We start from the raw sequence: 24358 nt of genomic DNA on the forward strand, positions 1-24358 counted from the left end.
GGAAAATGATACATTAAGCATATACAAATATGTTAAACAGATGTAAATGATCTGTTGCTTAAGGTGGGTGGTAGGCACAGCGTATATGTTAGAACATTCCCTACATGTATATGCACATACATACATAAATACATTTATAGATGATGTGTGGGATTGAAATGCTTCGTGGTAAGTAGTTTGGGGGATGGATGGCTGACACAGAACTGGCATCAGCGCTCCCTGGGGAGAGGACTGCCCATTGGCCTTGGGGGTGGGCTGTCATTGGATTCGTTGCTCAGGGTGAGTTGGAAAGATGCAGCCCTGGCTTGCTCATTCGCTCTTTGCCTTGCCTCACCAAGCCTCAGTTTCCTCATCTGGAAAATGGAGGTCCGGATGAGGAGACCAAGCACAGAGGGGTGAATTAAGAGTTGAACAGCTGTATGCGGCTGTCATCATCATGACCTTTACCTCCTCTGTTGAAGAAGTAGGAGGAATAAGCATCTTATTGTGCCAGTGCTGGTGTTGTGGTCTTAGACAGGTGATTTTGCCTCTCTTTGCCTCAGTTTCCTTATCTATAAAGTGACAGTAATAATTATGCTTACCTCAGGAGCATGGCGTTGAACCTCACTTACTGAGCCTTCACTCTGTGCCGGGTGTGGACCTGTCCAGCCTCCCAGAGCTCCAAGGGTGGGCGCCACCCTCATTGTGCTGACAGGGCACGGGCCTCTCACAACTGCCTGGCACAGCACACAGGAAGCCCGCAGCAAGTTTAAACATTAGTGTCGTGGTTCTGTCGGTGAGCCGCTGAACGGGCAGTACACTCAGGAAAAGGAGACTTATTATCCTCCTTCTCAGACAGATGCCTGCTCCCAGGGTTCAGCCCCCTCCACTAAGGGACAGCCATACTCTTGCCCCAGCACTGGCTCACTGTGAGCGTCAGATGCCCAGCACAGTGCCTTACACAGAATTAGCTCTCAAATAAACATCAATTGCTGCCACTCATTGCAAGTATGACTTTGGGCAAGCCACTCCCTGTCTGTGCCTCAGTTTCCCTCTCTGAAACATGGAGCCAATAACCAGGTGTGCTTCTCTCTGGTCATAACCCCCCTCCCAGTAGAGATAGCCAGTATCCTGACTGTCATGATTGTCATTTCCCTCTTTTCTTCATAGTTTTGATACCTATATGTGTACATCTACGTAACATAATTTTTTGCTTATTTTTTAATATAATGTAAATGCAATCATACAGGATGTGCTCCCTTGCGTCTGGTGTCTTTCATTCAACATTATATTTGTGGGATTCACCCACGTTGTGGCTGTGACTCATTCCTGGTCATGGCTGTGTACTTTTCCACAGTATAAATGTACTGCTTTGTCTATTCATTCTTTTGACTGACAGTTGAACACACTTGTACCCATATCTAGGGGTACATGTGTATGGTCATCTAGACTGTGATCCTAGGAGAGGAGGTGCTGGGTCACCCGTTAAGCCTGTCTTCAGGTTTAATAGATATTGCTAACAAATTTGTACACCTAACCAGCCACATAGAGGGTTCCAGTTCCTCCACATCCTCACCAACCCTTGGTACTGTCAGATTTTTAAATTGTTACCAGTCTGATGGCTGTGTGATACGAGGTTTCCTTTTTATCTAAATTATTTCATTTTAAAGAGTGGAGTTAAGTGAAAACATCAAGTTAAAAACTGACACAGATGGTATGTGGGCTCTGGCAAAAGCCCAGAGGTTTTGGAAATGCAGTGCTAACTGGTGTTTCTGTTTCAGCTGACTCCACGGGAACCCACTCCCTGTACACGACGTACCAGGACTATGAGATCATGTTCCACGTCTCCACCCTGCTCCCTTATACCCCCAACAATAGGCAGCAGGTCAGTAGGATGCAGGGCGGGGACTCCCCAGGATTTCCAGCTGATGCACAGCTGGGCCCTAAGGCAGTCTCCCCACAGCTGTTAGCTGGCTGCTTGCCCAGCATTGGCTCTCCTGGCACCGTCCTGTGAGCAGGCGGAGGCCTTTGGTCTTGGAGACCCTCTGCACCACCATCATGTCACCTGGGTCGGGTGTCATTTGATGTCAGTTTTTTCTTAGCTGTTCCTTGGTCACCCTGTTTGCCTCTTACTATCCCAACTCTCCTCAAGGGCCTCTTGTGTCATGATGGATCTTATGGGGGTGAAAAGAGTGAATCAGTCAGTATTATTTCATCTGCAAGTGAGAGAAATGCAAATCAAACTGGCATAAGCAAAAGTGGGATTTACTGGGCTCTGTAACTTGCAAGTGCTGGGAGAGGGCTGGCTTTGGGTATGACTGGATCCAGGGGCTCAGACTATGTTAGGAATCCTTTCCATTTCCCACTTCTGCTTTTCTTCATAGTGGCCTATTCACAGGCCTCCCAAGTAGAGGCAAAGATGCCTTCTAGCAGCCCTCATTTCACATCTCCCCAGCACAGCCAACCCAGGGGAGAGAATTGTGCCTTCCAGGTGTCCCCAAAACGTTTCGGGGCTGAATTTCATTGAACCGTGCACTTGCCTGGGACGGGGGATAGAACAGGCTGATTGGCCAAGCCTGAAGCATATGCCCATCCCTAGCAAAAGAGGTGGGTCAGGGAGGTGCTTTCCCAGAGGGGATGGACGTGGCTGCCAGAAGAAGGAAGAGGTGCTGGGTGGGAAATGGCTGCTGCCAGGAGGCTCCTCTCCCGGACACGCCATGCAGACTCGGTCCAGAAACAACTCTTCTTACTTTCTAATGAATAGAGGCCTCATAGACTTTTGATGACTTAGGAAGTATGTATTTTTTCCATTGGTACAAGTAACATTGTAGATTTCATAGGCCAAAAATGGTCAACTCTCAGTGATTCCATAAGGTGAACCCAGTGACATGCTGTAAGAGCACTGGCTTCAGAGTTGGACCTGAGTTTGAGCTCTCACATCCTGGCTGTATGATCTGACCTCTCTGAGCCTCGGATCCCTCCTCTGCAAAATGGGTAGAAGGATAGCACCCATGTTTCGGGGTCACTAGGAAAGGTTCCCTGCACTCTTGCATGAGACCAGAGCATGAGGCAGGGCCCGAAAGGAGGGGCACAGGAAGTTGGGAGGCGTGGTGAGGAATAGCTTGGGTTGTAGACTCAAGTAGAAGTGGGTTCGAATTCTGGGTCTTTCCCTTCATGCCCGTGTGACCCAGGACAAGTCGTTCAATCACTGTGAGCCTTAGTTTTCTCATCAGTAAAAGGAGGTAGCATGAGTTAGCTCCTAGTGTTGTTGTGAAGATTAAATGAGATTGTAACTTTCTGATACGGGTATAAAATGCCATCCATGGTAAATGGGTACTTCATCTAGCAATTTCAAGTAATCCAGTTTAAAACACACATGAAGAACTAACAATATAACAAAATAATGTGAGTTGTGCTGCTGAGTGTGTCTGTATTTCACACTTGGGCCTCCTCACGTAAAACTAACTACATGCGGCTCCTGTCTGTGGATCCCTAACAGTTACGTGAAGGCTGAACTTATGTAAATAGAACAATGTAATTTCCGCAAATAAGTAACAAGCCGTGAATACACCGTCACCTGTGAAGATAACCGTCTTCTTCAGACTGAGATAAGCAGGGGAGAGAGGACCGGGCACCCATAGGCCAGTATGAAGCTGCAGCTGCCCCAGTCTTCTCAAGTCAGGTGTCCCGGGGAGGGTAGTGGCCTAGGATCCACTCTGTGGGCTGTGTCCAGTCTGCCTCTATCTCTGCCGTCCATGAGCATGGCCTTGAGCAGATTGAAGGCCACCAGCCCATGCTGCCCTCCAGTAGATGTTTATTGAGCACCTACTGTGTGCCAGGCACTGCTCTCAGCACTGCGAATACAGCAGTGGACAATGAACAAAACAGACACATTTTCATGGAGCTGACACAGTAGTGGGAAGAGACAGATAAGAAATAAAAGGAAGAGGGAAAAGCCACTGTGTGCTAAGTCTCAACAAATGTTAAGTAATGGGCATAGAAGAGCAGAGATGGGGTGTTGATGGGGTGAGATCTGGGATAATACAGTCCGCAGAAGCCTCCCGGGAGGGTGACATTTCAGCCAAGACCTGAAGGAGGGAAGGAGGGAGCCATGTGGGGATCTGCGGGAAGAATGTTCCAGGCAGAGGGAATAGCCAGTGCAGAGGCCGTGAGGAGGAAGTGTTTCTGGCGTGTTTGAGGAGCAGCAGGAAGCCAGTGTGGCTGGAGCAATGTGAGCGAGGGGGAACCTGGATGGAGATGTCAGAGGTGACGGGGGCAGATTGTGTGGCTTCCCCCGGCCCTCTGGGCACCTTATCCTGTACCCCAGAAAGGCTCTGAGCAGGGAGGGGCGTGGTCTGACCCTGGTGTCCACAGCTCCCTCTGGCTGCATGTAGGCAACAGCCTGTGGGAGGGGTGGGAGCAGGGAGACAGAGACGAGACTGCTGTGGTGGTCCGGGCAGGCCCCTTGAGCCCGGCCGACCTGTGACGCTTTCCTCCCCGCCTCTGTTTCCCATTTGCCAGCTGCTAAGGAAGAGGCACATCGGAAATGACATTGTGACGATCATCTTCCAGGAGCCGGGGGCGCTGCCTTTCACCCCCAAGAACATCCGTTCACACTTTCAGCATGTTTTCATCATTGTCCGAGCCCACAACCCCTGCACTGAAAACGTCTGCTACAGGTACGCGCCTCCCCACCTGGGGAATACCCCCCTTCCCCCATACACACAGGAGGTCCCAGAAGCTCTGGCCAGCGTCCAGGCAGCATGCAGAGGCAGACAGCGGGCAGGCCAGCTGGCCCAGGAGGGCTGCCTCCTGTGTTTCTTTTTGTGCTTCAGGAGGGGAGCTCTCCCCACACACTCCACCCCTTCTAAGAGTGAGGTTCAGCCGGAAAGGGGCGTGATGTGCCAGCTTTGCTAAGGAAGCCATCTAGGATTTGTATTTCCCAAGAATCTTTTGGTTACAAGTGACAGAAAAACCCACCTCAATCTGACTTAAGACAAAAAGGCAAATTGTATCTACTGGCTCTCACACCTGACATGTTCAGGCCTAGCTGGGTCTGCTCCACTTTCCTGTATATCGCTTTATTTGCTGGCAGCTCTGCACATAACATCCTCCCTGCTGCAAATCCAGCAAAAAGCTAGCCTTCTCCAGGAAAAGAAGCCCCAGAATTGAGGCTTTGTTGACCTGGCTGGGGGTCAGGCGCCCATCCTAGAGCAAAACTGCCAGGCACACCTGGGCAACCAGTGTGTGGAGTGAAGGCCCAAAGGGAAATCGGAAGACAGAAGGATGGAGGCAGGGCAGGCAGGGACCCCCCTCATGAGGTATTGCTGAGGCTTTCAGTTCACAGGTCAACAAGTGACACAGCCTTCGACTCATTCAGTGTCCTCTCCAAGCACCAGCTGTAACCTGGTCCCCAAAGGCCACATGGAAAACTCTCTGGGGGTGGGGTGCGGATACAGCCGTGGTCCTTGAAAACCAGCCTATCAGTAGCCCAGGCTAAGGTTAGCACTTAACCCCGGGGCAGCACTGTCGACTCTGGGGAACGGGCTCTTGAGTGTTATTTTCCATCTTTTGAAAATGGTTTGAAATTCAAAAGAAACAAAATGTAAAATTCAAAAATAAAAAAAGATCCAGCCTCCCTCCCACCTCTGACCCTCATCGACCCAGTTGCCCTCACAGAGGCAACTCCTGACAGCAGTTTCCTGTACGTTGTGATATTTTGTGCACAGACAGGCATATACTTACAGGTATTCCTTGTCTTCCTTTTTAATGCAAATGCTAGCCTATCACACAACTATTCTGCATCCTGTATTTTTTCACTCAGAGGTCCTTAAAATCTTTCCAAACCAGTATATAAAGTTCTTTTTCATTCCTTCTGACGACGTAATATCCTATTGTATGGCTGCCTGGAATCTTCCCCACCCCCATCAGCGGGCATTTGTGTTGTTTCCTGCCACCTGCTGTCACAGCCCACCCGGCAGTGAACAACCTGCTTATCCTCTCATTGCACCCATGTCCAAGTTCAGCTGGGGTAGATCAAGTCCTAAAAATGGAGTTACTAGGTCAAGGATGTATGCATTGGTGCACTAGTTGCCTTCATGGAATTGCCAGAATCTACTAGTTTCTTCTCTCAGCCGGATGTCTGAGAGAAGGAGGGAGTTCCGATGTGCGGCACTTGCTGTTAAGAACCTCTGTGCTGGATATGTTGCCCCAGACACGTGGCAGGGCCTCCTGGCAGCACAGGCCCAGACCTGAGGCCCTTTCTCCACCCAGGCCGCCACCCACCCATTTGTTCCCGGCACATTCAGCAGCAGCTGCAAGAGCCTACGCCTGTGTGGCTTGAAGTCACTCAAATGGTGTCCCATGTTTCTTGGCAGCTGAAAAGTAGCCCTGCTGAGGGAAGAGGAGTTGTTCTTGTGCACACATACACATGCATACACACCCGGAGGAGGTGTGTATAGCACCTCAAAGGCAGGGGCTGAGCAGGGTTGCTGGGCCCTTCTCCTTTTCCTCACCACCCTGAGCTCCCCTCTCCTACCTGAGTCATCAAAAGAGCCTGCAGCTGACCTCTCATCTTTCCAGACCAGCTTTTGCATGGTCTCCAGGATGATTTCTTTTCTCTAAGGTACAAACCCTTCTTGTTTTTTATAATTTAATTTGAAATGTTTTTATTATGCAGTATTTTAAACATTCTGAAAAGTATAGAAAATATAACAGACACCCATGTGCCTACCACCGGATTTAACAGATGTTAACATTTTGCCATGTTTGCTTCCGCTCTCTTCTCTTTATTTTTAAAGAAAGAAAATGTTAGTGATACAACCAAAGCTGCCCCCTCCTGCACCCTCTCCCTTCCTCTTTCCTCTTTCCCCAGGGAGCTCTTCTTTCCCTGTCTCCCCTGTGTTTCTGTCACAGCGCTTGTCACACTGTAAAAATGACTTCCTGATGTGGCTCTTGCCTCCCTTGAAGGTAACCCCATGTCATACTTACCTTCATATGTCTATCGTGGCACAGTGCTTGCCGTATGGTGGGCCCTAGAGACATTTTTGCTGGCTAGAAAGATGCCTGGCCCAAACGCTGTGGACAGAGAGAAAACAGTTGTTAATAATTGTGAGTACTCTAGAAATACTTACTGAGCTACAGTGAGCAGGTGACCTAGTGGTCACACCATCTCCTGGTTGTGTACGAGTTGCTGTCCTTCCCCGTTTCAAGTGTGCTGTTTCTGAATGGTACCGCAGCATCCCTGCAGCCTGTGGGCTGTGAAAACCCAGTCCCTCCTGCTGGAGAAGTGAGGGACCAGCTGTTCTGATTGTCCAGAAACCTTCAACAGCTTGCAATTTCATGATTCTTAAATTCATGAATCAGGACTATGGGAAAAGCCAAAATCTGTCACTATAAGCCGCCAAGTGCTGAATGAAGAAGTTGCAAAGCTGTTCATATCTGTGAAGCACAGTCTGAGTGCACCGTTAATTGAGTAGAGAGACTGCTCTGGTCATCTCATCCATCCCCCTGCCTGGGGACAAGGCCACGCCCACAAAGTTTCCCCACTGAGAAAACGTGTGGCTTTTAAAGAACCTCTCCACTGGGAAATGCCTTTTTCTATCAAAGCTACACACACTGTACATTGGTAGAAATTTGTTTCTTCTTGGTCTGTCTGTTCAAGATTAAATCTTTAAATTACTTTAATCAATTTTGAGCACCTGTGTTGGGAACCAGCTAGGCCCAAGGTGGCCCCTGCCCTCGTGGCACTCCCAGGATGTGGAACAGGGTCACTGGGCAGTGGAGGTGGAGAGCAGGGGTCACGCAGGAGCTCCCTCGATGGTTTCCTGCACAGGATCGGGTTCTTTCCAGCCCTTGTGTCATGGGGCAACCATGGTGATCCTTGCAGATTGTCAGTCTGATTGTCACCCTTTGCTAGCCTCTACATCCATCAAGGACCCAGCAAGAAGCAGGTGCCCCGCTCAGGGTTTTAACTGAAAGGGTTAATGAACCCATACAGGAAAGTGAGGGTTGGGGGGGGGCAGCAGCAGCAGGGAGCCATTACCCCACCCCCTCAGCTTGATGAGGTCCAAGGGGGATGGAAGATGTTTCTGGAAGCTAGGGAGAACTATGGCTCTGGGAGAGGGGCTGCCCGACAGGAGCTGTGGCTATGAGTAAAGAACTGCAGCCAGTACCACTGTCCCAGCCCAGTAGGGAGGCAGTGAAGAGAAATCAATACTCTACCCTCTGTCACCTGCCCATCACCTGCCTGTGCGTCTGTTGGCTGAACTCAGTGGAAGCCAGCGGGCACAGGAACACAGGTGAAGATGACCTATCCGTGGAAACCTATCTTCCAGGACACTAAGTGCAGAGAACGGCAGGGACTGGCTCTGGGGATACACACGGTGACTAGCCAGCCAGGTCAAGTGGTTGCGCTCATGATCAGGATGACAAGTACCTGGTCCCGGGTGACCGTATCAACCTCCTGCTCTTTGCTCTCTGGGCTCCGGCTCCCCCGGCTTCATCTCCCCTCACTATGTTCTTTCCCATTCGTCCTTGCATGTGCAGCACTCTCCCCTCAGCTCTTCCTCTGGCTCCTGCTCAGCCTCAGATCCCAGCTTAATTGTCACTTCCTTGGAGGAGCCCTCCCAGATTCCCTCTGTGCAAATCAGGTCCTTCTATTGCTCTGTACACTCCATTCCCTTACAAGTTAATTTGTGAGTGTTTGTTTAGTATGTCTGTCCAACTAGATTAAAGGTTCAAGAGGGACAGGGGGCCACGATATCCCAATGCCCAAGGGATAGGGCATTCCAGAAATGGTTGTTAAATGAATGTCTCACTGTCTACCTTGTCAAATTGGGGAAGTGGAGTTAGGAGTCAAAACCTGAACAAGTCTTAAATGGTGTTTGGGGTTCATGGAATATGTTTTAGTCAAGAATCTCATTACTTAAAAAATTATCCTACAGTAGGAAGTCTCTCCTGACACCACACTCACAAGTTGAGGTTTTCATAGAGGCTGAATACAATGCTCTTTAAGAAAAATTTAGTGAACTTAATTGCTCATTCGTTTACAACATCTCTTACCATTTTTTAATCATTACATAAACAGCATAATTCACGGTGACTCTGTAGTCCCTTGAAATGTCTTTCAGCAAGAGTTATCTTCCCCTGGCCCTGGGTGATCACTCTGCTTTGCTTGATTTTTTAAATCATCTGCCCTATCACCTCTGAGCCTCTACTTGATTTGGTCAATAGAACGGCACACCCAAGATACTCATCAAATCTCCAAACTTGACCTATCAACAAATCTTTTCCCCCATTGAAGCCAGGGCTGCTTCCTCTTGGAAGCCTTGATGGACGGCGAGCCTGCTTACCTCTCCTCTCTTTCTCTACCTTGCACTTCTCCTCCCCCCAACTCTGCTAACTGCCAGTGTATCACCTGTCCAGGGTTGGAGCATAAAGAGGAAACGAGAGGCAGGGAAGTGTCACGGGGACTGTAATTGCAGCTAGCTGCATGTTCTCTGGGCTCTTCAGGGGCTCCCTGCCCACCCTCTGGGCCTCCCAGGCAGAAGGCAAATCTCAGTCTCCTCCCAGCTATGGGAGTCACCTGGGAGGTCCCTACCTGAGGAGTGGAGCAGAGACAGTGGGGCTCACTACCCAGCTTTCGCCAAAGATTTCCTCCCAATAGGATCTTCCTTCTCTCTGTAGTTTAGCTGGTGAGGAGGTTCAAGAGTTTTGGGGAACGGCTTTTACATCATTTCATTTTCACAGTCTCACTCAGTGGCTGTCTGATTTCTGTCATAGTGGCATCAGTCAAAACTGAAGTAGGAAGGGACCCATGCTCACTTCCTGTCACAATGAATTTTCAAAATGACCTTTGTTGAAATGATTTACAAAGTGTACTAAACAGTGTTACCCAAGTGCTTTAAAGAAATAGAGCACATAAACATTCCCTATCAGTTAGGTGTTCTACAGCAATGCTACTTAACAAACCAACCCAAAACTCAGTGGTTCACAAACATTAACATTTCTTTCTGGCTCCCACGTCTGCAGATCAGCTGAGGTCTGGTTGACCTTGGCCCTAGGCCAAGGTTGGGTCTGGGTCTGCTGCAGGTGTCCCCCAACCTTCTGGGACCAGTAGGCTACCTAGGACATGTTCTTCTCACAGCAGGAGCACGAGAGGCAAGCGCCCCTTCCGCCCTCCCCCACCATGGCAGGCTCTGCTTGAAAACCATTGGCCAAATCAAGTCACGTGACCAGTCCCAGCATCCAAGTGGTGGGGATGGACCTGCCCATGATGGAAGAGAAGGAGTGAATTTTTGCCAACCTGAAATCTACCATATAGTCTATACAGTCGTCCCTCCACATCAAGGGGTATTAGTTCTAGGCGCCTGCTGTGAATACCAAAATCTCAGGACGCCCAAGTCCTTTACATAAAATGGCGTAGTGTTTGCATATAACCTACGCACATCCTCCCATATACTTTAAATCATCTCTAGATTACTTATATTACCGAGTACAATGTAAATGCGATGTAAATAATTCTTATACTATATTGTTTAGTGAATAATGACAAGATAAAAGTTTGTGCATCTTCAGCACAGCTGCAGCCATCTTAGGCCTGACTGCATAGCTCATGTCAGCACCAATGTAACTTTTTCTTTCAAATATTTTTGATCCATGGTTGGTGGAATCTGCAGATGTGGTCCCCGCGGATATGGAAGGTCAACTGTATGTATGTAAAATGAGAATAACTGAAGTTGAATGAGGCTAGGAGATTTATTTGCATTATCAATGGAAATTCTGTATAGGAAGTAAAAATACACATATGTGCCCTTAGATTTTCTAAAGTTTCCAATCTAGTCAGCAATACTTCTGTTCTTAGAAAGGGCACTCCTATTTCTGATCGTGTATTTTCTCTCTGACGGGACTCTCAAGTGCCTTCTTTCTACCATCTAAATGATTTCTCCCTCCTCAGTATGGCTGTGACCCGATCCAAAGACGCTCCTCCTTTCGGCCCCCCCATCCCCAGTGGAACCACATTCCGCAAATCTGATGTCTTCAGAGACTTCTTGCTGGCCAAGGTGATTAACGCGGAGAACGCCGCACACAAGTCGGACAAGTTCCACACCATGGCCACAAGGACCCGCCAGGAGTACCTCAAGGACCTGGCTGAAAACTGTGTCTCCAACACACCCATTGACTCCACAGGCAAATTCAACCTCATCTCCCTGACTTCCAAAAAGAAAGAGAAGACAAAAGCTCGGGCAGGCGCTGAGCAGCACAGTGCAGGGGCCATCGCCTGGAGGGTGGCGGCTCAGGACTACGGCCAGGGGGTGGAAATTGACTGCATTTTGGGGATTTCCAACGAGTTTGTGGTGCTCCTGGACCTACGCACCAAGGAGGTGGTGTTCAACTGCTACTGTGGGGATGTCATTGGCTGGACCCCAGACTCCTCGACGCTCAAAATCTTTTATGGGCGAGGGGACCACATCTTCCTACGGGCCACAGAGGGCTCAGTGGAGGACGTAAGGGACATCGTCCAGAGACTGAAGGTAAGGGAGCAAGCTCAACAAGGGCACAGCCGTTGTGTGGTTTGGCAGAGGCCTTAGGAACCACTGAAATGCCTCCCCTAGCCCTGTCTGTTAGAATTGGCCCCAAGAGAGTCAGAATTGTCACTTATACACTGGGGATCTCGTAAGTCCTGCAGCTGGGTTTCTTCTTGAGAAAGTTTGGGCCGGGGATCCCGGGCTGTCCATGCCGTCACCTTGGGAAGACAGAAGGCATGTTTCTTCACTCTATAGGTTGATAGAAAACACAAGTTTAAGCTTATTTTAAAAATGTAAGGGTACTTTCTAAAAGAATTAACATAGAGTAGAAAGCTTCCAGGCCATTAAAGGATAAGTCATAAGCAGGCGGTACGGAGAATATAACAAAGTGTGATAAAAGAAATAACAAACATAAAATTGTATGGCAGGAATAATTCCACATCAGAAATCACAATAAATGTGAGTGGTTTAACTTCCCCTATTAAAAGACAAAGATTCGGTCTGGATAAGAATCTGACCCTAAACTCCTGGCCAACAGCTTAGGCTCAGACCATTGGCCAAGCCAAGGGTGGCAGAGTCGCTTCAAGTAAAATAACAACTTAGTTGGTAATGGCTGCTTAAAGCATTGTGCTAAGAAATACTCAGGCCACATGAGCTCTGTGAGAAGGAATGCTGTGGTCAGTGATTGTCTCTCAGTGGGTTTAGCAGAAATGGCACGTCATGCATGTGAACACAGGTTCAAGTCCCTGCATTGCCACTTACCATCTGTGTGACCTTGAGCCAAGTTTGTTTTTTGTTTTATTATTTTTTTCCATTGGGGAATATTGGGGAACGGTGTGTTTTTTCCAGTACCCATCAGCTCCAAGTCAAGTCATTGTCCTTCAACCTAGTGTGGAGGGCGCAGCTCAGCTCTAAGTCCAGTCGCCGTTTTCAATCTTAGTTGCAGGGGGCGCAGCCCACCATCCCATGTGGAAATTGAACCAGCAACCTTGTTGTTAAGAGCTCTCTCTCTAACCGACTGAGCCATCCAGCCGTCCCTGAGCCAAGTTATTTAACCTCTGTGTGATTCAGTTTCCCCATCTGAAAAATGGGAACAGTAATCCTCCTATATCATGTGAAAGTTTGAAGGATGGCCCAGGTAAGCTAGCTTGACTTGGCGGGCAATGATCTCCGGATGCCGGTGTGGCTGCTGGTGCTCGTCACCCTTTTGGGCCTCTGCACTCTAATTAAGTTCAAGTTGGACTGGGGAAGCCCTGCTCTCAGATTCCCTACCTCAGAATTCATGCCCAGCTTTAGGTAACAACAGCTAGTGTTTAGGTTTCCCAACAGGATGTGAGGTCTGTGAACCAGGGCCGCCTCCTGTTTTACTCAGTTGCTTATCTCATATGTGTGGATCAGGGCTGGCACATACCGTGTTTCCCCGAAAATAAGACCTAGCCAGACCATCAGCTCTAATGCCTCTTTTGGAGCAAAAATTAATATATTAATATTAAAATAAGACCGAGTCTTACATAATATAAGACTGGATCTAATATAACACAATATAATATATAATATACTATAATACCAAGTATAATATAATATAATTTTTATATTATATTAATTTTTGCTCCCCCAATTTTTTTTTCTGCTCCAAAAGACGCGTTAGAGCTAATAGTCCAGCTAGGTCTTATTTTTGGGGAAACATGGTAGTTGCTGTTCAGTAAATACCGATGAATTGGTTAGTTGAATGAGTTTATTGAACCCCGCTTCTATGCTAATAAGCATTTTACATGCATGATCTCACAGTCCTCCACTCACCCCCGGAGTGGAGGTGCTCTTCTTATCCATCCCTTCTTGACAGATGAGGAAATTGAGGCTCATAGAGCAACAGCTACTCACATAAGATTATACAGCCAGTAGGTGGCAGACTGGGGTCAGAATCCAGGTTTTTCTGACTCTAAAACCTGTCTGCACCCAAACTCAAGACTGGCAGCTGATTGCTTACTCAGCATCTCCACTCAGATGGCTATAGACACCTGAAACTTAACATGTCCAAGAAACTCCTGGTTTTCCTCCCCTACCTCCCAGAGTTTTTCTGTCTCAGTAAAGGATAAGTCCATCACTCCATTTGTTGAGGTCAGAAGCCTTGGCATCGCCTCGCTCCTCTGTCACACCCACGTCCAATCTGTCAGCCCCACCTCCAGGAGGCAGACTCCAGCTACTTCTCTACTCTGGCCTCTCCTGGACTATCCAGTAGCCTCCTCTGGTCTCACTCACTTTCATCCTTGCTTCCCTGTGGTCTGTTCTCAGCATGGTGGTCAGAGGGATCTGATCACATCACTGCTCTAACTGGGGAATCTGGCTATATTGGGCCTGCGTTTGCACAGGGCAGTGATCAGCTGAAGCGAGCAATGGCTGCCCCCTTTAGATGGGGCACAAGCTCACCATTTGGCCATGGTTCCTCCCACCTGCATGTCATTTACATTACCCACCAAGCACCCCAGCTTGTGAGCCTGGGCCCAGGGGGCGGGGCCTCCCTGAGGAAATGGCTTTTATTCTGAGGCTAGAACAATAAGTAAGAATCATCCTGGTGAAGAATGAGGAGGAAAGAAATAAAAGAAAAAATGGCAGGAGGAGCAGCAGGGAATACAGCAGACTGGCTAAAAGCAAGAGTTTGGGAGTCAGACCTGCTCTGTTACCTTGGGGTACTGACATCACGTCAGTTTCCGTACCTGTAAAATAAGCAAAGTATGTGTACTACCTCCTAGGGCTTAACCAGTGCCTGGCACACAAAGATCAGTCCCCAGGAAAATGAGCTTTAAAAGAGGAGCCTGGGACAGTGTGACCCCATGACATGGCAGTGGTTCCTTCAAACTGATCTGTGTCTTTGGTCTCATAAGGTGTCACAGAGCTGTTCTGGAACCTTCTAAACATCAGGAATGGTTCTCTGCAAAGGGGACAGCAGTTTTAGTACACTGAGTTCCCCTACCAGCTCTCCCTTCCCTGTGCAGATGACCCAAAGCAGCTCTAGTGGGTAGTTGCAGACTGACCTTCTAGTAGCTAGAATAAGGTGGGAGTTTATTTCCCTCATAGTTAGAGCTCAGGCTGATCGAGGCTGGCAGGGACAGCTCAGGCACCCAACGCCCTTCCCTTCGGTATCATACTTATCTGCATGGTCACTCCATAGCCACGTTCCTGTCCATAGGAAGAGCGAAAGCATGAGCGTGAGGGCAAGCAATTTTATTTTAAGGACACAAAGTAGAAGTTCCATCCCTTCGACTCCTGTCCTGTTGGCCAAAACCAAGTCATGCATATGTCCACACCCAGCTGTGAGGTGAGCTGAGTAATGTGGTCCCCAACTAAGTGGCCCTGTACGTATCAGAGCTCTGACTTGCGGTGAGGGGTCTTATTACTCAAAGGAAGAACGGGAGAGTGGAGACTGGTGGCAGTAGACAGTCTTGCCGTGGCGTGGCAGTGTTTGAGATGCCTGGGCCTCTGAAGGTTGGGCCGTCCCCAGGACTCCCACGGCTGCTGTGGCCTGATTGGTCACAAGCACAGACACGCAGACTTTTCACTATCACCCACAGCCACATTCTGTGGATACTGAATTTGGGGTGACTGCTTCAAAGGGAAGAAGAATTTTGACTCCCAAAACAAAAGTAATGGGCTAGGATGAATCCAGTCATGCTTTCCCTTTGGAAGCTGTAAACAATAGGCTTTCCTTTCAAACCAGTTTTTAAAACTTTTTTATTACGGAGAATTTCAGACATCCACAAAAGTACAGAGACTCACGTAATGCACTCCTAGCCTTATCACCAGCTTCCCCAGTTATGAGCCAGGGCTGGCCTTGTCTTCTTTCCCTCCCTTCCCTTCTGATGGTTTTGAAGCAAATCCTAGACATCGTGTAATGTCCTCTGTAAACATTTCAGTATTTATCTCTGAAACATGTAGAGTCTTAAAAACAGTTTTGTCATTATCATATGTAAAGAATTAACAATAATTTCTTACTGTGTTGGGCTATGAAATAAATTACAGTGCCTCAACCAACAGTTTTCAAGGATAGGATAGGAGAGGAAAGTATGGAAAGTATCAGAATATATCCCAGTGAGTAAGGATCCTCCACTGTTTGGGGGAGTTCCCGTCTTACATGTTACCCCAATTCCCAAATTCTCACTATCCAAATCAGGAACCAAACGGATGTGGTTACATTTTCAGCTAAGTCCTTTCGCATCTAAACTCTCATTTCTTGCTACCAACAGTCACAAATGTGATCAATTTGGATTGCAAGGAAAATTTTTGTATCTATGGGTGTGTGTGCACATGTGTGAATGCATAGTGTGGCTTGTGACAAAATTATTTATTTCTTTGTGTAGTGGTCGGAAACGTGTGAAAAAGCCACTGCTCTAATAGGTACATCAAATAGCATAATTTCTAGCCAGAGAATGACTTCTCCCAGGAAATTGGAACCATCACATCTTTTCTTTCCTTAATGCAGTTTTAGGAAAGGGTGGACAGATCTTGATGGAAATTGCTTAATAGCCATAGCTTGTTAAGTTCCATCTTTTTATCACAAGAAGAGGCCGGACTCCCTCGGATGTGCTGGGGATTCTGGAAGAGGACAGGGAGCTGTGATTAGTAGATCCTCACGTCCCTGGTGATACAGCGTCATGGTGAAAAGCTCACACAAATGAAGCAGGGAGTAAATTGGAGGCAAGGCCCCACGTGGTCTGTGCAGCTTCAGGTTGGGGGACAGTCTGAAGAGGAGATTGCAAAGGGATTGGTGCCCCTGAGAATGATATCATGTAATAAAGAATATGGCATGACTTCCCCCAACCTAGATAAGATCTCAGGGTCTCTGGTTTGTTGCTTCTCCAACTTACTTGGTTAGAGTCATTATATCAACCAGGGTTCGATATTTGTGGCTTAAAACAACAAAGGTTTATCTCTTGCTCACACTATATGTCCATCTTAGGTTCAGCTGGGGACTCTGCTTCACATCGTTCTAACTCTGGGACCCCAGCTGACCAAACAGCCACTGTCTGGCTGTGGCAAAGGGGAAGGGCCGACGGAGGGTCTCACGCTGGCAATTAAATGCCCCAGCCCAGATGACATACCAATTCTAGTCACAACTCATTGGCCCAAAAAGTGCCAGAGTCCACCGATCACAAGGGGGCCAAGAAGTGCCATCTAGGCTGCATGGGGAAGGAGGGAGGCAGGGGCGTTTAGAGAGCAGGGCTTCTGACTAGTGACTAGTGACTGCTGCCTGGCTGTGAGGCGATAAGCCACATACTCTCGTAGTTGCATAGCCACGTTTCCTCTCCAGAAGTCAGGAGCCCAGGCTGGGACTAGGTGGATTTGTGCTCCTGCACCCTGGCCTTCACCTGGGAGGGTAGACGGGAGCAGCAGAGCCTTTGGCCTCAAAGTGGGGGATCTGACCAGGACCCTTCCACAAGAGCTGACCCCGAACAGCCTCTGAGGCTAGACCCCACCTGTTGCCTGCAGGTGATGACCAACGGCTGGGAGACGGTGGACATGACCCTGAGGCGGAACGGACTTGGGCAGCTGGGCTTCCACGTGAAGTACGACGGCACTGTGGCTGAGGTGGAGGACTATGGGTTTGCCTGGCAGGCCGGCCTCCGACAAGGCAGCCGGTTGGTGGAAATCTGCAAGGTGGCTGTGGTCACACTGACCCATGACCAGATGATCGACCTGCTGCGCACCTCTGTCACGGTCAAGGTGGTCATCATCCCACCCTTCGACGACGGCACACCCCGCAGGTAAGGGCATCTCCCTGCAAGGCGGGAGAGGGGTGGCGGCTGGCAGTTCCCAGAGTGCTGGCACCAGGCCTCCCCAGGGCTATCACTTGAGGTCCTTTCATCGCAAGAGTGATAACGGTGATGGGGTAGGAGTCCACCTTTATGGAGCACTTTCTGTATCCAGTTATGGTTTAAATGCCCCATGTGCCTATTACCCCATTTCATCTCCACAGCAGCCCCATGAGGTGGGCACCCTCATTAGTCCCATTTTCTAGATGACACACATGGCGTTGAAAGGAACTTGCCCCAGGGCACACTGCACTTCATCCCTTTGTTCCACACATATAGTTACTGAGACCCTACTGTGTGTAAGCTCCATTCCAAGTGCTCGGGATAGAGCAGTGAACAAAAATATACAGTGCCTGTTTCCTTGGAGTCTTTTGTCCTAGAGGGAAGAACAGACAATAATTAAATAGATAATATAGGATCAGGTGGTTATGAGATCTAAAGAGAATTAAAGTAGGGTAAATAAAGAGTCTGCAGCGTGGCTTGAGAGCTGCGTACAGGGTGGTCAGGGCAGGCTCCTGGGCAGAAGTTGCCATCTGGTTTTCTGGGGCAGTGGGTCCCAGGGCAGAGTCTCTGAAGTGCAAGTGTGGGGGCATGTTTTTGCAGCACAAGGAGGCCAGTGTGGCTGCAACAGAGTGAGCAGGGGTGAGAGGGGGGAGAAAAGGACAGAGAGGAGACCGGGGGGTGGGGAGACAGACTGGGAGATGCTTTCTGGACTCAGTGACAAGCTCCGGTTTTATTCAGTATAGGGTTTGTTTCTTTTCGTTTTTTGTTGTTTTTTTTTTTTTAATGGAACATTTTAAACACATTAAAAGTGTACTGAGCCAGCTGTTTCAACATTTATCAACATGTGGCCGTTTTTTGTTTTTTTACTGTTTTAAATCTCCTTACCTCCCCACCTTGGACTATTTGAAGCCATTACAGTCGTTGGACTGTATCTCTATCCAATCAGAACCTTTAAAAAAGTATCACTGCACTTAAGATTTTTAACCATTAAATCAATATCAATTACCCAATCTGTCTGACTTTCTATTGTATCAGAGAGAGATTTTGAAGAACCTGTTGTTTTGGTAATCAGGCTCCTCCTATTACATTTGGTTGATGTGTCTCTTCAGACTCTTAATCCATAAGTTCCCCTCCCTGTAATTTTTTTGTTTTTTCTTGCAGTTCATTTGAGGAAGAAACCAGGCCACTTGTTCTTTAGAGTTTCCCACTTCTTGGACTTAGCTGTTAGTGTCTTCCGGTGTCCTTTCAGCTATTCCTCTAGTGCATGTACTTCCTATAAACTGGAGTTTGATATGGAAGCCTGACCAGATTCTGGTTAAATTTCTTTTGGTAACAATACTTCGCAGGTGTGCGTCCATCAGGAGGCACCATGTGTCTGGTTGTCCCTCTATGAGTGAGGCTAAGGGCAGTCAGAGGGTTCAGATGGTGGCAGCCTGACCTGTCACCACACATTTCCCCTCCGCTTTCAGCAGCCACTGTGATCATTGCCTAGACCTGTTACTTCCTTATAGTCGTGATATGCTCAATGCTGTCATTCCTTCTTATTTATTGGCTGTAATTCTTCTGAAACGAACTTGCCTTCAGTAACTATATGATTATTCTGAGGTATAATTTATACAGGGAAGGCAGGATAAGTAACAGTTTTTAGAATAATGAGTTGGTACCATAGCCACCTCCAGAGGTGGCTGGAGACAGAGAGGGAAAAGCACTACATTCCAAGCTCTGGAAACACTGTACAGAGGACAGTCAAGGCTTTGGTCCTCATGGAGCTAATGAATAGATTGGGAGAGAGACGATAAACAAGTAAGCAAATAAGATGATTTCATATAGCAAAGGGGGGAGGGGAGAGGGGGGACAGCCAAGCATGGTGGGAGGATCGGCTCTGCCGCGACATCGCCCAGGTTTGAATCCCAGCTCCTCCCCTTATTAACTGTGATCCTGGGCAAGTGGCCTCACATTTGTAAAATGGGGACCGTAATAGATCCTTTCCCCAAAGGATGGTTGTGAGGTTGGAAGTTAAGACTTGTAAAGCACATGGAACACTACTTGGCCTGTAGGTGGCGCTCGAGAGACAGTAGCTGGTGAGATTCTGGGTGTGAGGAAATGAAGGGCATGACCTGACATTGGACTGGATGCTCGGTAGAGGCCGGAAGGGAAGAAAGAGCCAGAAGAAGGGCCTTGCAGGGAGGGAGTAGCCATCACAAAGGTGAGGACAAAGGCCCTTGGCTTGTTGACAGATCAGAAAGAGTGTCGTGTGGCCCGAGCAGTCAGTCAAGAGGAAGGAATGAGAAGAGGTGACATGGAGTGCTTATACACATGACCTCAGGGCTTGTGTGATCCCTCTTTACAGATAAGAAAACTGAGGATCAGTCACTTGTGCAGTTATACAGCTAGTAAGTGGCAGAGCAAACTCAGTCTAGGTTTCCCATCTCCATCTGCTCTGCTGCCTTTAGCAGAGCTCGGGCATGCGACTTCTGGATGCTCCGTCCCACCTTCCTGAGTCCTGCTTGCTCTGAACTTGGTGGGGACAGTTCTGAGCAGGCCTAAACCCGACCTAAACCAAAGGCTTGCTCACCCACACGCATGCCCTGGTCCCTCAGCCTTGGGAGCCCAGTGAGGCCCCAAGCATCCCCTTCTTCCAGCCCTTTTCCAGGGCCTCCTGCACCTCTGCACAGAGGCAAGGCCAGCTACACCCACTCCAGGCTCTGCAGGGATAAGTCAAGCTGAGGTAGCCCCACAGGCAAGCTCCCCACAGACCCCCTGTCCTCTCTGCACACACGCTCACACCCACGTGTGCATGCAGTAAGCCAGCCCTCCTGTCGGGTGACCGGCCAAAACTCGGGCAGCACGAGAGGCCGTGAAGGCGTCCAGACTATAGGTAAGGAACAGCTGAAGCGAACGGGGAAGTGCAGGCTCCCTTCTCTGGCTTTGGGGAGACAGGCGGAGGAGGGTGTGACCAGACATACGAGTTCTGCTCCCTGCCCTAATTAGAAGAATCATCATCCAGTTCACCAGGGCAGGTGTGGGTTGGACATGCGTGGGTTTTGTTGTTCTTCAAATGCAGACGTATCTGGCTGGCCTCGTTTGAAGAGCTGATAGCACCAACTCTGGGGTCCCTCCCTCCAACCTCTTGCTGCAACCCTTGCCTCCTGGCGTGGATGTCACGATGAGCTCTAAGGGGAAACACACGGGGATGGACAGGCGTTCTCCCTGCCACCAGCCAGGCTCTGCGTGGCACGTATCTGGACCCCATGCTCTTTGGACACTGAATAGAGTACCAGGGGTCATCCTTGCATCCCCAGGCCACAAGGCAGGGGTTCTTGAGTGAGCCCTGCACTGCTGGCCGTAGCTGGGCCGAGCCAGGTAGCCAGGAGGAACCCCTGATGAAAGATGTCATCTTGACCTTGGCTGCCTGCAAGCCAGGTTCAGGAAGGATGCTGTTCTCTCATTGTCTCTGTCACGGCCTGATGGGGAAGGTGATCTGAGATGCTTTCGTCCCCTTTAGTTGGACGCCAGACCTCTGGTGGTGGGGGCAGGGTTGGAAACTCCTCCCGGAAAAGGAAACTTGAAATCGCACAAGTGAGTGAGGAGGAGAAATAAGAAAGGAGTCACCATGGCCCCCCAAAAGTAGGCTGTCGGGAATCAAGGCCAGGGGGAGGCAGTGAGAAAAAGTGGTCTGCGAGCCCAGGGCATCCTCTCTCGGTGTCTGCCGTGTGTGGCCGAGATTGGAATAGAATATGTAACTCAGTGTTGTCGGTTGAGCAAAAGACGAGAAGCAATCTAAGTATCCAATCATAGGAGACTGGCTGAGCAAATCCCAGGTCCTTCATATGATGGAATAGTGATGGATTGTGTAAAAAGAGTGAGGTGAATCTGTGTGTGCCAAGAGGGCCTGGTAAGAAATATTGAAAATTTTGGGGGAGGGGAGGAAGGAAGCAAGATGATATATGGGGTTAAGTGTGCTATTTTTATTTCCATTTTAAATAGTATTTGTTTATCTGTATGGGATATTTCTGAAAGAATATGTAAGAAACTGGAAGCTGTGGTTGCATTTGGTGGGTGAAACTGGGGGACTCTCCCCCATTGGGGAGAGGAATGCCCTTTTATAGCACTTTAATCTTGAAAACGAACTGAAAAACTAAATCCAAGAAGTGAGCTTCTCAAACTTTTTTATCCCTATCAGCTCGGTAAAATGCAGATTCCTGGGCCACACCTCAAGGATTCTACTTCAGATGAGCTGAGGTGGGACTCAGGAGTCTGCATTCCTTGACTGAGTTCTCAGGGTGGTTGAGATGCTGATGGTCCTCAGGTGGCTGGGGAGGCAGTGTGTTCCAGAACCCCCGGGGGGGAGGGGTTGGACTTCAGAAGGTGGAAGGGAGACTTCAGATTTTGAGTGTGTAGAAAGAGAGGGAGACTGTCCATAGAATTGGCTGGAGAATGCTGGCTAATCAGAAACTGCCAGAAGAAAAAAAGAAACTCCAGAAGGAACTGCCTGTTTATTAAGTACTTTCTACTAATGCTCATAGAATGCTCACAACTACCCCATCTTACAGAATAGGAAACTGAGGTTCTTAGAAGGAAATCCTTCACCCAAGGCCATGGAGGTGGCAGAGCTGGGATCTGAGAGAGCCCAGGAGCCCTGGTTCTCCACCATTGTATGCTGCCTTCAAGATGATTCGATAAGGTTTCCCTCTTTGAGGTCATACCCAGGGGTTTCTGGCCAAAGCTGAAGCTGTTAGTAACTGGGAAGGGGGAAGTCATGGACCCAAAAAATTTACCCACTGGCTCCCAAACCACTGCACAGTGTGCATGGTGGTTATTCTTGCGGGCTTTGGAGTCAACTTGCTGTATTTAAATCCAGTCTCCACCTCTTACTGCCTGTGTGACCTTGAACAGGTTACTTAACTTCTCTGCCTCATTTTACTTCTCCAAAGTGTGAGGACTGATTAGGACTCTGGTTACCAACAACAGAACCAACTCAAATAGGGTAAAGCAAAAGAGGGACTTTACTGGGTTACGTACCTAACAAGACCAAGATGTAGGGTAAGATTTAGGCATGGCTCTATGCAGGGACTCAGACACCCTCATCAGGAATCTCTGTCACCCATCTCTCCTGCATTGCTGTCATTCTCAGGCCATCTCCTACTTTGTGGGAACAAAGATGGCCCACCCCTCCTTACAGCTGCAGCTTAGGTCTTCCCCAGCTCAGCAGCCCCAGTGAAATCGATCTTTTCTCTAGTAATTCCAGAAACAGTTCCAAATGTTCCAGATGCTTACTGTGTCTGATCAGCCCCACATTAGGGCACATGGCAATCCTGGGTCACATGCTCATCCCTGGAGCCAAGCAGTGGGGTCAACCCCACCCAGAGCACACAGACCTATTCTCAGGAGCAAGGGTGTGGAAGCTGGGCAGGCAGGAGCAGCAGGTGTGTGCTGCCTGGGGTATGAGGGTGCCCTCCTCCTCTTCCACCTGGCCTGGCATGTCTACGGGCTCTGGTAGACATTTGTGTTCATGTGATTCCTCACCTGGTACCTGGTGAGGCATCGGCACCTACCAATCCAGAGGGACTGCCAGAAGGAGCTGCTGAATGTCAGCTCCGCCCCTCATGCTGCTGAGGGCTCCAGGTGCCAGAGCACATCCTAGGGCCACTTTTTGATGACTCCTTAGGAGCCATGCCTGGGCCCACAGCCTCCCAGCCACCAAGCCCACCAGATCTTTTGCCAGGTGGGTTTGAAAGTTTCCTGGACTCTCGCAGACTCAGGAGAGCCGCAAAGGATTGACTCAATGGAGGCATGAGAGCTTCCAGGCCGAGGGCTCCTCTGAACTGAGCTCCCACAGCTGCTGGGAGGTGGATTTCATGAGCACAGCCCTGTCCGCAGGCTCAGAGTCCCCTCCCTGCTGCACTGTAGCCGCGGTGGAGAATGCCAGCCCAGCCCGCGGATCTCCCCACCTGGAGCCAGGAACACTGCGCTGCCTGTGCCAGCCTGGTCTGGGGGGAGTTACAGGCCGTTCTGCATCTATTTCAAGGTTCCGGATTTCATGGCTTTTTTTTTTTTTAACCACCCTGCAAAGTAGGTCACCTGCTCTTCTTCCAGCTGCCTTTGAGATTCTTTGGAACAAGGCAAATACTATCCTTTGATCCTAAAGGCATCTGTCTTTCTGGCCCCAAGTACTGCTAAGGGGGGCCGAGCCAATCCGTGGGGGACACTGGCTGACTTTGAGGCCAAGGTCAGGGAGAAGGGAGAGGAAGGGAAACGGAGCAGGAGGGAGAGAAGAGAGGAGATGAGGGAGAGAGCAGGCCGGGCAGTTGGAACCTCTGTGTTGGGCCCTGTCCTGGCTGAGGCCTCAGAGCTGGTAAGTTTCAGACCACTTTAGAGGGTATCTACTCAGCCTTTAACATGGGCCATCACCGTTCAGATTGGACCAGGAAAACTCAGCCAGTGTTACAAGGCAGCAGGTGTCTCCCAGGCAGCAGGCATGCATGTTGGTGGGCCAAGGCCTTTCTGAATAACAAAGTTTCTCTTCCCAGGGGGTGGCCAGAGACCTATGACATGAATACCTCGGAGCCCAAGCCTGAGCCGGAGAGCATGGCCCCCGGAGGCCGGCCCCCCTACCGCAGCAATGCACCGTGGCAGTGGAGCGGGCCCGCCTCCCACAACTCTCTGCCAGCCTCCAAGTGGGCCGCTCCTGCCACCCCTGGCCACGCCCAGTCCCTGAGCCGACCCCCAAAGCAGACCCCCATGGTCCCCTTTCGGGAGTCCCAGCCACTGCACAGCAAGAGGTAAGGACCCACCCAGGGCCACCACTCCCAGCCCCTACCTTTCTGCTGCCCTTTTCTCTCCTCCCTGGTTTTCCAGTCTCTTCCTTTCCTCACTCCTCCTCCTTTCATTCTTGCCCTTACGCGTCCCTTCCCTTCAGCTTTCATTATGAGCCTCTCGTGTGAGGGCCCAGTGCTGGGAGCTCCATGTCTGAGGTTGAAAATCCCCCATATCATGTGTGGTTAAAACTGTATTTTTTTAAAATGTCAGGGGACTGATAAG

At 49.3% G+C, this 24358-nt stretch overlaps 1 protein-coding gene across 6 annotated transcripts in view; it reads left to right on the forward strand.

Moving 5' to 3' along the window:
* Positions 1 to 24358, forward strand: part of SIPA1L3 (signal induced proliferation associated 1 like 3) — a 270995-nt gene that overhangs the window by 195620 nt on the left and 51017 nt on the right. For all 6 annotated transcript variants that reach the window (XM_081031969.1, XM_081031970.1, XM_081031968.1 and 3 more), the window contains 5 exons: positions 1761 to 1864; positions 4501 to 4658; positions 10937 to 11513; positions 16992 to 17266; positions 23848 to 24099. In XM_081031969.1, coding sequence (XP_080888095.1) covers positions 1761 to 1864; positions 4501 to 4658; positions 10937 to 11513; positions 16992 to 17266; positions 23848 to 24099 — 1366 coding nt within the window. The remainder of the gene's footprint in view (positions 1 to 1760; positions 1865 to 4500; positions 4659 to 10936; positions 11514 to 16991; positions 17267 to 23847; positions 24100 to 24358) is intronic.

The sequence above is a fragment of the Rhinolophus hipposideros genome, assembly GCF_964194185.1.
Source record: "Rhinolophus hipposideros genome assembly, chromosome: 21".
Lineage (NCBI taxonomy): Eukaryota > Metazoa > Chordata > Mammalia > Chiroptera > Rhinolophidae > Rhinolophus > Rhinolophus hipposideros.